Source organism: Borostomias antarcticus (genome assembly GCF_949987555.1).
Source record: "Borostomias antarcticus genome assembly, contig: scaffold_219, whole genome shotgun sequence".
NCBI lineage: Eukaryota > Metazoa > Chordata > Actinopteri > Stomiiformes > Stomiidae > Borostomias > Borostomias antarcticus.
Genome location: NW_028175736.1, coordinates 38,608 through 52,520, shown reverse-complemented (window position 1 = coordinate 52,520; position 13,913 = coordinate 38,608). Strand labels below are relative to the sequence as shown.

The 13,913-nt window shown below is 46.4% G+C and overlaps 2 protein-coding genes across 2 annotated transcripts; both read right to left on the bottom strand.

The window, feature by feature from the left end:
* Positions 1-2,622: 2,622 nt before the first annotated feature.
* LOC311329234 (unconventional myosin-X-like) lies at positions 2,623-8,057 on the bottom strand (the record flags this gene model as incomplete). The annotated part of the gene is made up of 10 exons (XM_084463109.1): positions 2,623-2,665; positions 2,826-3,343; positions 3,951-4,071; positions 4,173-4,309; positions 5,017-5,224; positions 5,637-5,904; positions 6,072-6,195; positions 6,580-6,737; positions 7,055-7,246; positions 8,039-8,057. 10 exons carry the CDS (start codon positions 8,055-8,057, stop codon positions 2,623-2,625), a joined length of 1,788 nt encoding a protein of 595 aa, XP_084319235.1.
* A 2,714-nt stretch (positions 8,058-10,771) lies between these two features.
* LOC311329232 (H-2 class II histocompatibility antigen, I-E beta chain-like) lies at positions 10,772-13,703 on the bottom strand (the record flags this gene model as incomplete). The annotated part of the gene is made up of 5 exons (XM_084463108.1): positions 13,644-13,703; positions 13,112-13,378; positions 11,969-12,250; positions 11,097-11,213; positions 10,772-10,797 (listed from the first exon to the last, which is right to left on the bottom strand). Exons 1-5 carry the CDS (start codon positions 13,672-13,674, stop codon positions 10,772-10,774), a joined length of 723 nt encoding a protein of 240 aa, XP_084319234.1. The 5' UTR covers positions 13,675-13,703.
* Between the last annotated feature and the right edge of the window lie 210 nt (positions 13,704-13,913).

Genomic DNA, 13,913 nt, shown 5'->3' with positions numbered 1-13,913 from the left:
AGAAGGCGGGTTCTAGAAGTAGGTGGGTTATAGGAGTTGGCGGGTTCTAGGAGTAGGCGGGTTCTAGGTAGTCTGGGGCCAATCGGTTTGCATTTTACCAGTCTAGGGCAGGTCTATGCATCCGCCGAATCCCGTTTTTGAGTAGACGGGCTTTAGACAGGATCTGAAACTGATAGTGAAGGGAAATCTAGCCTTGCTGCATCGCAGGTTGACGGTTGGGCTTGTTCTTGGAAGCGGGGATCACTATCCGCTTAGACCGGAAACCACAACTGCAAAGCGAATAGGCCCCAGGCTAAGCTGTCCTGAGGAGACCCTGGTGATGCGAGGTTAATGGCCACGCCCTTCCCTCTCCACTGTGGACACGACCCCCCCCCCCCGTCGGTACTCAGACAACCTGTGAGTTCCAACCCAAAGCTGTACTGTTTTTATTTTCATGTTTCTACCAAGATCTACTGCTTTCTTCGCCGGTGTCCAGACGTTTGAATCCACCCACTAAAAGTCTCTGATTCTTGAAGTTCTCAACGGAGTGTAACGAGTTGTCAGTTCTGTCTGATATCAAGCTACTGCTTTCTCATCAAAACATAAAAAGGCTCTGTCCAGTTCTGTCCAGTCACCCTTGATATCCCTCCAGTCCTGCAGACTGTTCCAGTTCCCTTCTGACTGGTTGGAAAACGATCCCTAGCAGAGATAACCAGAGAGGTAGAACTAGTATTCAGGCTTGACGCAGGCAGCGGTCCGCTGTACAAAGGGAAGCCTCCGCCATGACAGCCATAGTTCTGTTAGAGCCGGCTGTAAGAAGGATATGAGCTAGGGGTTGTTTTTGGGCCGGGTTGTGAAGTGAGTAGCAGGTAATGTTCACTCTTAAGCTCTGATCCGTATACGCCCCAGACAATAACTCACATCTCCAATAAATATAGATGCATTTATTGTTAGAAACATTATTTTTAATACATCACACAGCTAATACAAATGGAATAAAAAAGATACATCGAGAGCAGTATTGTATATCGCTGATGTTACTTCCAACGTCAGCTTTGAAACTGACTTGGGAGGAGAATAACAAGGTTATCTCGTCAGTATCGCTGTGTAGTCATAATCCAGGAAAGAGAAAGCAGAGATTTATCAAATATACAGACACTTGATTATATTCATATATATAATATATATATATATAACATTGCACATTTAAGAGTCAAAACAGGTCAAAAAGAACAAGTGTACACAATATACATGAAGGCACAGCGTTAGAGAAGTCCTGCGTATCTTTGGGAGGAGCTGCCGCCCGCGGAGCTCAGTGAAATGCTGTGGGTCGTTGAAACGACGTTGCAGGAACATTACAAGACCGTCGGTAGAGGGAAATACATAAAGCACCTTCTGAATCTACTACAACTTTGCCAAAGAGTGTCACGAACCTGGAACCGTTCTTACTGTCTTAATATTTATTTTTCCAGAAGTACAACAGCGTATGAAGTTGCTCTAGCAAAGGTTTGCGTTCGTTTTCATAACCAGGCACTTGTGTGACATCGATGTCTCTGGCAAAGTCCTCTTCAAACAAACACACGCCATCGCATTCAAAGACAGAACTTGAAATGCTTTTGACTACTGAGTTGAATATATTTACATATTTTGGTAACGCCAAAGATAGTAAGGATCACCAGTTAGCAGTCCCAGAGTTTTCCTAGGCAAAGGAGTGGGTCTAAATGAAGCTTGACCCGTTCAAATACAACAGCGGTCTCCTGTGGTCTCTCCATCCATGCTGCCTTTTTACATTCTGACTGTCTGCTCACCTTCCTCAACACGTACAGGAACTGCCTCGGTGACATCGAATGGGACGCCTTCCCCGTAACGAAGCGTTAGCACGGCATCAGAAAGACAGTGCAAGCTGGTCAGCGCTACAGTAAGAGCTGTGTTATATGCGTTTCCTTGTCCAGCCCAAAGAGTCCCAAAGCATTTCTCCAAAACGAGGCTGGCTGTCTTGGCAGGGCGATCGCTGGCCGCTCTCGACCTCTCCAGGCCGTCGGCGGGTGACCAAAGGTTAAAGGTTGAATGGGTCAGGGGGCAAAGGCCTCACCAGGCACTGCATTGGCTGCCGTGGCTGCTGACGGACTGGGAGTTGCTGTAACGTTTCTTGACGATCATGCTGATGTAAGCTTTCATCAGCTTGGCGATGTCCATAACCTAGGGGACAGAGCAGACAAGGGTCAGGACTTGACGGTTCTTACTGTCTCAGCTCAGAGACGTGGACACTCTCAATGATGCGCATTCAACCACAGACCCACAATACAAGCTCCATTCATAACACATTGCGACTGTATATAAAAGCCATCAAATCAGATGTTTTCTCAGCCTGTGTTACCAAATGGCGGGAAAGCCCTCTAACTCAGGAGTGAATGACGTCTAAATACTGTTACATTTTCTACGTGACTGGATACTAAACATTCCCAAAACGGAGGGATTCTCAGCATCTACATACCAGACTGGTTTCAAACAGCAGTTCCCGGCCCTCCACGGTCATCTTGTACGCGTTTGCCAGCGGGGCCCCGAAGGAGAGGATGAGCTCGTAGGGGAACACCTCCAGGGGCCAGGGCTCGCCGCGCTTGTAGACCGAGATGGCCTCCTTGCTCACTCCCAGCCACAGCTCCAGAGGGAAGCTTCCGTCCCGACACTGGACAACAGGACACAGGAAGAGGGGATGTATGCATGTGTTGCGGTTCCAGGTCAATGATCAGGAAATCTTCTTGAAACATTTACCTCATACCCACTGAGGACCAGAATATGAAAGGCCCCCATGACAAATGTCATATTAAAAGCGTTTTTTCCCTCACCACAGAATCAGGGTAGTGGATGGGACGGACAGAACTCTCACCTCCACGTTGAAGAGTGTGGAGCCGTAGCCGGGCCACTCTTTGACCAGGGCCATGTATTTGACCATCGCCTGCTCCTGGCTCATCCCCTGCAGCTTCTTCCACTTGTCCAGCAGGCTGGCCCGGGCCGCGGCGATCTCTTCCCTCATCCACCCCTCCAGCGTGTTCTCCTCCTCCAGCTTCTGCCGACTCAGCGACCCGCTGCGGAAGCTCCTCCTCAGCGTCCCCTCCAGGAAGCTGGAGCGCTTCTTCTCCGCGGTTCCGGAGCGTTCCGCCACAGAGCCCGTGCCCGGCGCGAAGGTCTTCGCCGAGTTTTGGATGCGGGCGCGCAGCCGGGCCATGGGGAACATCTGAGACATCTCAGGCACGGCGGACTGGGAGTTGTAGTCCCCGAGGAGGTATTGTAGTCTCAGGGCAGCCAGGAACTGGAGAGTCTCCTCTGGGGCTGGGTACTGGCCTCTAATGACTGCCTCATGGGCCTGGAGGAGAGAGAGAGAGAGAGAGAGAGAGAGAGAGAGAGAGGGTGAGAGAGAGAAGGAAGGAAGAGAGGTTGAGCGAAAGAGATGCAGTGTGAATTAATGTAGGAGAAACGAGGGGGAAGGAGTGGATAAGGCATGCAAAGATGGCGGCCCATTCATCCAATGAAAGTTGTTAAGTGGCACATGAAGCAAGCCCCCATGGCCAGGAACAGCCAGTTTTTGGCGTAGTGGCCAAGCTCGGTATTGCAAGTGGCGCCAAGAACCTGAAACCTATGAGGAAACTGAAACCTAAATCCCCCACTACACTGAAGTTACAGTAATATGGGTACTGTAGAGCCACCTATGAATGAATCATGGTCAAAATTTAATGGTGAGTTCCTTGACCCATGCTGCACCCCTCCACCGAGTTTCATGCATATCGGGCCGGTAGTTTTTGTTTAATCCTGTCTGCCTACAGACACACACACAGACAGACAGGGGCGAAAACATTACCTTCTGCCCTGCGGGGCTTTGCCCTGGAGCGGAGGTAATCATTCCAGCCACCGACCATTGCAATGGTAGGAAACACATGTATTTTAAATGTGAGGATGATGATTGCAGTTTATACCTGCTCAAACATGAAGGCAAACTCAACGCTGTCCCTGGGAACGTTGTCAGTGTCCAGGAAGCAGTAGAGTTTGAAGTAGAACTTCCAGCCAGTGTTCTGCTCTTCTTGACTGGCAGAGAGCCTTCAGATGGGACAAACTGTGTTAAGAGTGTATTCAAGAATGCCCAAGCAAGTTCACACACACACACACACACACACACACTCACGCACACACACACTTACTTTTCAAACTTGGCGAGGATGTCGGCCACCACGGTGCGGTTCTCGATGGCTTTGTCAGTGGTGTCGTTGTGCTCGAACAGGGCAAACATGTTCCTGCTGTCCTCCATAGCCAGGCCTCTGATCAGCTTCTCCACCACCTGGGTCACACACACACACACACACACACACACACACACACACACACACACACACACACACACACAGAATGAGAGAGTTAGAATGAGGTATCAGTGTTGCTGTCTATGCTCAACCTGTTTTCAACCGAACTATGACTATCGGATAGCAGGGCGGTACACCGCGACCGCGTCAACAATAGGGCTGGGTTTAAAAAATCAATTCATCGATTCTGAATCGATTCTGAATCAAATGATTCAGAATCAATTCATGAATCCCAAAATTGATCTTTTATTTAATGAATGAATGAATAAATGAAGGAATGAATAGTTAATTCATTCATTCATTCAATTATTCATTGATTCATTCATTTATTCATTCATTCATTTTTGGAAATCAGTATCGATACCCAGCCCTAGTACTGATGTGTTGCATAACTTGGCAGTCATGTAATAAAAAAAACAGGTTTTAGTAACACGAACCGAATCGATATTGAATCGAATCGAATCGTGATAATCGATTCCGAACCTTGTGAATAGGAATCAAATTGATTCTTGAAATTCGACTGTATACCCAGCTCTAGTCAACAATCACTCAAACAAATCAGTTAAAAATGTCTCACGTATGCCTCCTGTACACACTATGTAACTACATGGGCGTGACCCCGCCCCCTCCGGACTCCCCCCGCCCCCTGCGCTTCCCCCTGCGCCCCCCCCCCCGCCCCGCCCACCTCTCCGGCCGTGGTGTGGGAGTTGATGGTGATCTTGCAGGATCCTCCTCCGTGGCAGTACACCGTGGTGGTCATGTCCTGGCGGGCCACGATGGCGCGGACCTCCTCCTGGGACGGCACGTGCTCACGGGGGCGTGTCCTCCGCAGGGCCTCCAGGGAGAAGGAGGCGCAGCGCTCCATCTCCGTACCGGGGAAGAGCTCCCGCGTCCTGGGGAGGGTGGACACACACACACACACACACACACACACACACCGACCACGGTTAGACATTCCTTGTCGTTATTTTTTACCGTTTGTGAGCAGAGAGAGAGACAGACAGAGAGAGAGAGAAGGAGAGAGAGAGGGTGAGTGACAGAGAGAGAGAGAAAGAGAGAGAGGGAGAGCGAGATAGAGAGAGAGAGGGAGAGAGAGAGAGATAGAGAGAGAGAGGGAGAGAGAGAGAGAGGGGGGCAGACAGAGAGAGAGAGGGAGAGAGAGAGAGAGAGAGGGGGTGGAGAGATAGAGGGGGGGGGGAGACAGAGAGGGAGAGAGGGAGGGGGGGAGAGAGAGAGAGAGGGACCATGAGGAGAGATGAATATTTTCCTGACTCAGAACAAAGGAGCAGACGCGGAGGTCCTCACCTCTTGAAGTGGAACTTGAGGTAGCGGAGGACGGAGCGCGAGGGTACGAAGGTGCAGCACATGCAGGCCAGGATCCTCCAGCTGCACAGGTTCCCGGGGCTGCCGGGCTGGGGGGGCCGCGTGGTCTGCTTCACCAGCTGGCAGTAGAGCTCGTCCCGCAGGGGCTTGAGCTCCTGGCCCGTCCGCAGCACGCCCTGGATGATGGGCACGGGGTCGGCCACGCCCTCCGCCTTGATTGATTGGTTGATTGATTGACTGATCAAGCACACTGATCTATACACACTGTGGCGCAATGCGTCAGGCAACTGTTGTTCGCAGTGTGTTTTTGTATCTGTCCCTACATCAATACAACATTCAAGATCCGATTTATTGTCCGTGTATGTAGTGCACACATACTAGGAATGTGTGTAGGGTAATAGAATGTGATGAACGCACCGCTGGTGTGGATGTCTCCGTAGGGCAGAGGTAGCAGGGGAGAGTGGAGCGGGTGGTGGCTGTAGCGAAGGATGGGGTTCCTCTTGTAGATCTGCTCCACCACTTCTGAGTTCAGACAGTTCTCCTGTGAACACACGCGAGGGGTTCAGATCGCAAACAGACGTCCTGGTTCACATGTTGGGTGTATTTACGGTCAGGGGAGCCCTGTTAGGTTTCTGTGTGTTTAACCGCGGTGTGTTCGTCCTTTTGTAACTGCGCCTGTAGATTGTGAGCCATTAGCACGTGCATTTGAATGTCAGTCCTGATGGTCTGTTAGTCATGTCAACAAGAAGGCGGAGTGAAAACCAAGTCCGGGTGATCGTAAGTAAGTAAATAAATTTTATTTATATAGTTTACTTACTAACTAACTAACTAACTAACTAACAATCACCTGGACCAGGTCTCTGTAGACATGACTAACAGAGCATCAGAACATGATCTCATGATGGATGGTGATCGCCCTCTTTACCTTGATGTCGTGGATGAGCTGCTGGGTCGGGGTGTCGATGGGGACCTTGGTGTCGATGGCGTTCTGGATGGCGCTGGCCCAGCGCGTGGCCTCGTTCAGCAGCTTACTGTAGAGGTGGTACGAGTGCTTGCGACCGTACACGGTCACGTTCCAGTAACCTGGGGGAGGGGCACGAGGATTTAGGACATGAGGGGGCGTCGTCTGTTTAAACCACCGATTCTCAATAAGGCTGGAGGGATTGTGTTCTACGTAGCATTTCCTTAATCAGACACTCTAACGTAGCATACTAGCATACAAGCATGATGTGGTAGCATATCGTTACATGAAAATAACACAACGTTGTGTGACTAGCATGCTAATTGCGTGACACACAATAACATGAGAGGCGTGTCGTAACGCCGCAGAATGCTAACAGCGTGTCGTTGCGTAGAAACACTGTAGCATGTTAGCATGTTAGCACGTAGCACATTCTGACCCGTCTCTTTGAAGACCTTCTCGTCCGGCTGCACCACGGAGCACAGGCTGTTGATCACCAGGGTGCCCAGCTTCAGCGCGTTGCGCTCTGAGCTCTTGTAGTAGTCCAGGGAATTGTGGGTAAGCAGGAACCAGCGTTTCTTCAGCTTCAGGGAGGCGCGGCTGCTGTTCTTCATCTCCTTGTGGAGCCAGCCTGAGAGAGAGAGGGGCGACAGACCCAGGGAGAGTGAGGTCGAGCACAAACAGGCCGCAAGAAACACCGATACTAACGTCGCACACAAGAACACACTGTTAATAAAGTAACGTTATCTAACCCTGACCATTCATCCGCTGTAGGCTAAACCCTAATTTTACGTGTGTGTGTGTGTGTGCGCGTGCCTGCGTGTTTGTGTGTGTGTGTGTACAGCAGTAGTGTGTGTGTGTGTGTGTGTGCGCATGCCTGTGTGTTTCTGTGTGTACAGCAGTAGTGTGTGTGTGTGTACAGCAGTAGCGTGTGTGTGTGTGTGAGTGTGTTTGTGTACAGCAGTAGCGTGTGTGTGTGTGAGTGTGTTTGTGTACAGCAGTAGCGTGTGTGTGTGTGAGTGTGTTTGTGTACAGCAGTAGTGTGTGTGTGTGTGTGTGTTACGGCCCCTCTCAGGCTGTTATGTTTAGGGGTGTAGAGGGAGAGGGGCAACCGCAACAAGCAGTGCCTGCATGTGGCCAAGTATGGGTAATGTAAAGCAGACTAATGGCAGCAGTGGCTAAAACAAACACAACTAATATCCAAAAAGGTAGACGGACGACCAAGTAACAATAACCTTGTTAGGTTTATTGTGGTACCAAAAAGGTGATACTGTAAGAGGTAACGAGACAACATTAAACAATGAAAACATGAGGACAAGCTCTCCTCGGGGTACAGGTGCCAAAATAACAAAGTACCTAAACCCGTTCCTATTCTAATCCCTTGAACACTACCCTAATCACTTACTTACCTAGATGTACAAACCATCGTCCTCACTATCCATCCCTAAACTATCCCTCCTAGACTAAGCCCACTAAAATACAAAAGGTAGCACCTGACCAAAGAAGCTTACCTGGTGTATTTAGACATCGAGTTACCTACGTGTGAGAATGTAAACCCATGGGCCGCTAGCCTACCTCCCTAACCCTCCCCTGGAACTAACTATGGGGGGACCGGAACAACAGGACAGACATAAACCCATAACAAAAAGGGGCTACAAAGACAGAACAGAACGTGAGGTAATAACATGAATCTAGGAGTACAAAACAGAACAGACAGCCTACCTAACAAAAATCAAATGCCACTACCTAAACATACAGGGGAGACGAAGGTTTAAATAAACAGCAGAACACCCTGATTGGACAACAGTAAAGTGACACAATGAGATGATTGGCTGACAGGACGAGACGATTAGCTGGCGGCACGTGGAACAGGGATGATTGCCAGCACAGCTAACGATGACGGACAGGACAGACGACCAATGGGGAACAGGAGCCTAGAACTCAAGGAGAGCAAGAAAGAGAGAACAAAAGCACGAAACGGACAAACATATTGGACTGTAGGCCTAACTAAAGTGGAACGTAACATATACACTGTAAGAAATTAGCTTTGCTAATTAGCTTAATTGGCTTGTCTTGCGCAATAAATCACAGAAACCAAACATAATTGTGACTTGACTTACAGTGCAGAAATTTCTATGAATATGTTTCTTATATCAGGTAGTAAATAAATTTTGGTCCTGACATGTGGTCCAAACTTTTGCGGGCATCACACTACTAATAGTAATATTGAGGTCAAAAGTGGCACAATGTTATCACAAAGTCCTCTTGTAGTGACAAGACACAACGAGTAGTGACATGTTCTTTATTAGTCACATTCTACATCAAACAGGTAAGATGTTCTTCTGTTAGCTCCTACAGTAGATTGTGCACACGCTAAGCAAGAGGTAAAAGAATTATAAGAGAAAGACATTTTGTATCAATCATTAAGCTAATGTTATAGTCCAATAACAGAACCTGAAACCACCACCACGTTTAAACAGACACCAACCGTACTGTAATAGCCTAGTTCATTTAAACAGACACCAACCGTACTGTAATAGCCTAGTTCATTTAAACAGACACCAGCCGTAGACTACTGTAATAGTTAATTTAAACAGACACCAACTGTACTGTTCATTTAAACAGACACCAACCGTACTGTAATAGCCTAGTTCATTTAAACAGACTACAACCGTACTGTAATAGCCTAGTTCATTTAAACAGACACCAACTGAAGTGTAATAGTTCATCTAAACAGAGCTCTGCGTACTGTAATAGTTGACTGGCTCTAACATTAGACACAAGACAAGCTTTAGCTGATAACACTGCTGTATCTCACAAACAAATGAAAACAAAGAATACAACTGAGTTATTCTCCTGAACAGTAGTTTACTCCCCTCTGAATGCCAACATTAGATTATCATTATCATACATTTACCAACACTTGACTGTATGTTAATCATTAGTTAATAAATGGTGAAAAAAAGCAATACATTAGTGCAACAAGGACTCTCATACTGGAGTATATGTTAGGTTTGAAGACCTGTCCTGAAGTTGAAGCAGTCCTGAAGCTCCCAAGTACAGTGGATTCTCATGTAGATTATTGACTTAAGGTGAATATACTGTAACATTACAATAATGCATATTTGTTGGCAAAGGATGGATACAGTGTGATAAACCTTGGCCTGGTTATCCTCTAGCAGAGACAGGTTAAGACCTGTAGGAACCAAGTAAACAGGCCTTTGTACAGACCTCTAACCTGCCACAAAGAGTGTCTGAAGTTGTCAGTGATGTTTGGTGTCAGACTCAGGATGTCCTCCAGTCACTTGTCCTGCTAATGCTGTTTCTCCACAGACACCCAGTTTAGACTAGAAACCAGAGGGAATTGACTCCAACTCTCATACATGACTATTATTGATATGTGGATCTTATAACCCTGGTACAGTTGATTAATAACACCCAGGACAGTGCATTATTGATTAATAACACCCAGGACCGTGCATTATTGATTAATAACACCCAGGACAGTGCATTATTGATTAATAACACCCAGGACAGTGGATTATTGATTAATAACACCCAGGACAGTGCATTATTGATTAATAACACCCAGGACAGTGCATTATTGAATAATAACACCCAGGACAGTGCATTATTGATTAATAACACCCAGGACAGTGCATTATTGATTAATAACACACAGGACAGTGCATTATTGATTAATAACACCCAGGACAGTGCATTATTGATTAATAACACCCAGGACAGTGCATTATTGATTAATAACACCCAGGACAGTGCATTTTTGATTAATAACACCCAGGACAGTGCATTATTGATTCAGGATACACAGGACAATGCATTATTTGCGTATTAAAGGGAATATTTTTGTTGCATATAGAGAGACAAACTCATAACACATATGTATGGCCTTCTTAAGACAGTATTGGTTAATATGGAGCAAAGATATTGTATTACGCTCAAGCATTTTAGCGTTATTTCATTTAAACTGAGATTTCTGGTTAGAAGGAAGCTCTAATATCAGGTCTAGTTCAGCAGTGGATTCAGAAACAGACCTGCAAACCTGAGAAGATAAAAGAAAACCGTTACAATGACCATCAGGCACAGTCAGTTGTAGTAGTTGGTGAAACTTTTCTGTGACAAGAGGAGTCTCACCTTAGCTAGCAGGCACCAGCATCCGCCCTGTGAAATAAACACAGAGAGGGTGAAGAGACAGAGGTGACAGAATCACTATGTGATATTTCAACAAATAAATCAACATTGCTGCCACCATCCACTGAACACAGGAGCAGTATTCTTGAAAAAAACATCTCTCAATGTATAAGTGAATCTTTCTTACATCATGATTATTTTACAGTGTGTTGCGTACATAACACACAGATGACTGTGAAGACTGGATGACTATGAAGACTGTACATGTTCTCTACACACAGATGACTATGAAGACTGTACATGTTCTCTACACACAGCTGATGACTCACCATTGGATTTCTTCTTCTGGTAGTAGATGAGTCCAGCCAGAGCAAAGACCAGTCCCAGCACCAGCCCAGACGCCCCGATGGCGATCTTATTCCTCTCAGACTCAGGCAGGGACGGGTCTGTCAAGGAGAAATGACCCTTCTGTTAGCATGTGATGACACTGTAGCTGTCCTGTATGTAGCTTCTGACAGACCACCATCTATCATACGCTAGCACACACAGTCACAGTCAGGGTCATTCAGGTACCCAGCCACAACACAGCACTCGTACCCTGCTCACCTGAACTCACCCCAGTACACCATGACAACACCCTAACAACAGCTGAGCAGTGAACTCATCCTAGTACACCATGACAACACCCTAACAACAGCTGAACAGTGAACTCACCCTAGTACACCATGACAACACCCTAACAACAGCTGAGCAGTGAACTCACCCTAGTACACCATGACAACACCCTAACAACAGCTGAGCAGTGAACTCACCCTAGTACACCATGACAACACCCTAACAACAGCTGAGCAGTGAACTCACCCTAGTACACCATGACAACACCCTAACAACAGCTGAGCAGTGAACTCACCCTAGTACACCATGACAACACCCTAACAACAGCTGAACAGTGAACTCACCCTAGTACACCATGACAACACCCTAACAACAGCTGAGCAGTGAACTCACCCTAGTACACCATGACAACACCCTAACAGCTGAGCAGTGAACTCACCCTAGTACACCATGACAACACCCTAACAACAGCTGAACAGTGAACTCACCCTAGTACACCATGACAACACCCTAACAACAGCTGAGCAGTGAACTCACCCTAGTACACCATGACAACACCCTAACAACAGCTGGACAGTGAACTCACCCCAGTGCTTCACGAGGGGTCTGTCCAGGCTGGCGTGCTCCACCATGCAGGAGATCTTCTCCCCGGATCTGGGCGTGTACTCCAGTTGGGAGTGGAACTGGTAGTACCAGTCACCGTTGACCGACTCCTCAGTGGAGATCACGTCTGAGGTCACTTCCTGTCCATCCCTCTTCCAGGTCACTCTGATCTTTTTGGGGTAGAAGTCATAGGCGCTGCACACCAGCATGGCAGGGTGTCTGCCACTAGAGGGGGTCACTGAGAGAAGTTTGACAGAGGGCTCCACTGATAGTGGAGGAAAAACAGCAACACATTAGTTCATATAACACTATCATTCATATCATATTGATCAGGGTTCTGTTCTCTATTAATTAACTCTATTATTGGTCTTTATTATATATACTGTATTATTGGTCTTTATTATATATACTGTATTATTGGTCTTTATTATATATACTGTACTATTGGTCTTTAATATGTCTACTCTATTATTGATCTTTAATATGTCTACTCTATTATTGGTCTTTAATATGTCTACTCTATTATTGGTCTTTAATATGTCTACTCTATTATTGATCTTTAATATGTCTACTCTATTATTGGTCTTTAATATGTCTACTCTATTATTGATCTTTAATATATCTACTCTATTATTGGTCTTTAATATGTCTACTCTATTATTGGTCTTTAATATGTCTACTCTATTATTGGTCTTTAAACTCTCTAAGCGCTTCTAGCCCTCTCCCACCACCCGGCTGCGCAGAGGTTTTGCATACGGTTGGACTTTGCTAGATTTACCGCAAGGTCGGGAATTGTAAGCATTTCCCGGTTAATGTGCACAATCCCCGACCGTACGGGAGATGTGAGGAATACTAACCAATTTCTCACATCTCCCTCAAGGTGGGGGAATGTGCACATTACCCGGGAGATGTGAGAAACGCACATGTTCCTCCTACATTCCCCGCGAGGTCGGGGATGTGCGCAATAACCGGGAAAAGCTCACATTCCCCGTTTTCTCACATTGACCGTAACATATCCACCAGACAGAAGCTTCATTACAGGTTTTGTAGTGAACAGATGAAAGAGGTGTCGTATCATCTGGTGAGTGAGAGATGTGATGTTGTTGTGGTGAGGAGGGCAGCTCACCTGTCTTCTCCAGAACGGCAGGGAGGAGGATCTCAGCGTGGTGCTTGCAGACACTCTCCAGCTCCGCTCGAATAACAGCCATGATAACAGGATCATCATTCCAGATCTTAGCATTATGCAGACCAAACTCAGTGTATCCCTCAAACCTGCCCTTAGTGCTGTTGAACCTCATGAACTCAATCTTATTATAAATATGAGAGTCTATGTACTCATGCGGTTGCTCTGTAGAGTATAAGCAGTGTTGCACCCTGTACAGCTCATATCCACCTGAAATATTGAAGAACAAATAATGCATAATTACAGTTTTCATCTGAATTCATTACACACTTTATTTTCTCATAATTCATGATAATCATGTCAAAGAATAATTCAGAAACAATTAATACAAATGTTATATGAAACAATATGCAACAATAAGATCACTGTCATTAGTTCATTGATGGAAAGCTAATTATACCTGGTAATACCATAGACTTTATACAGACTGTATTATACAGACTCACGGTGTGTAGTTTATGATAATGTAGCCTACCTGCTTTTTGCGTGGACAGAACCACAGCCATGCAAATGGAAAACACAGTTGACAAGGACATGTTCCTCCAGCGTTCAACTTCTCAACTAGATGAAAGAGAGCAGAGCACTCAGATAATAAACTGACTCTTAACCAAACCAACCAATCTCTGCTTCAGAAAAACACATGTCACATGTTGCTAGGCAGAGGTCAAACATTGTACGTTCATTATTACTGTATGGTCGGTCACTAACAGTTAATTCTCAATCAGAGAACAGTCATTTACATAAA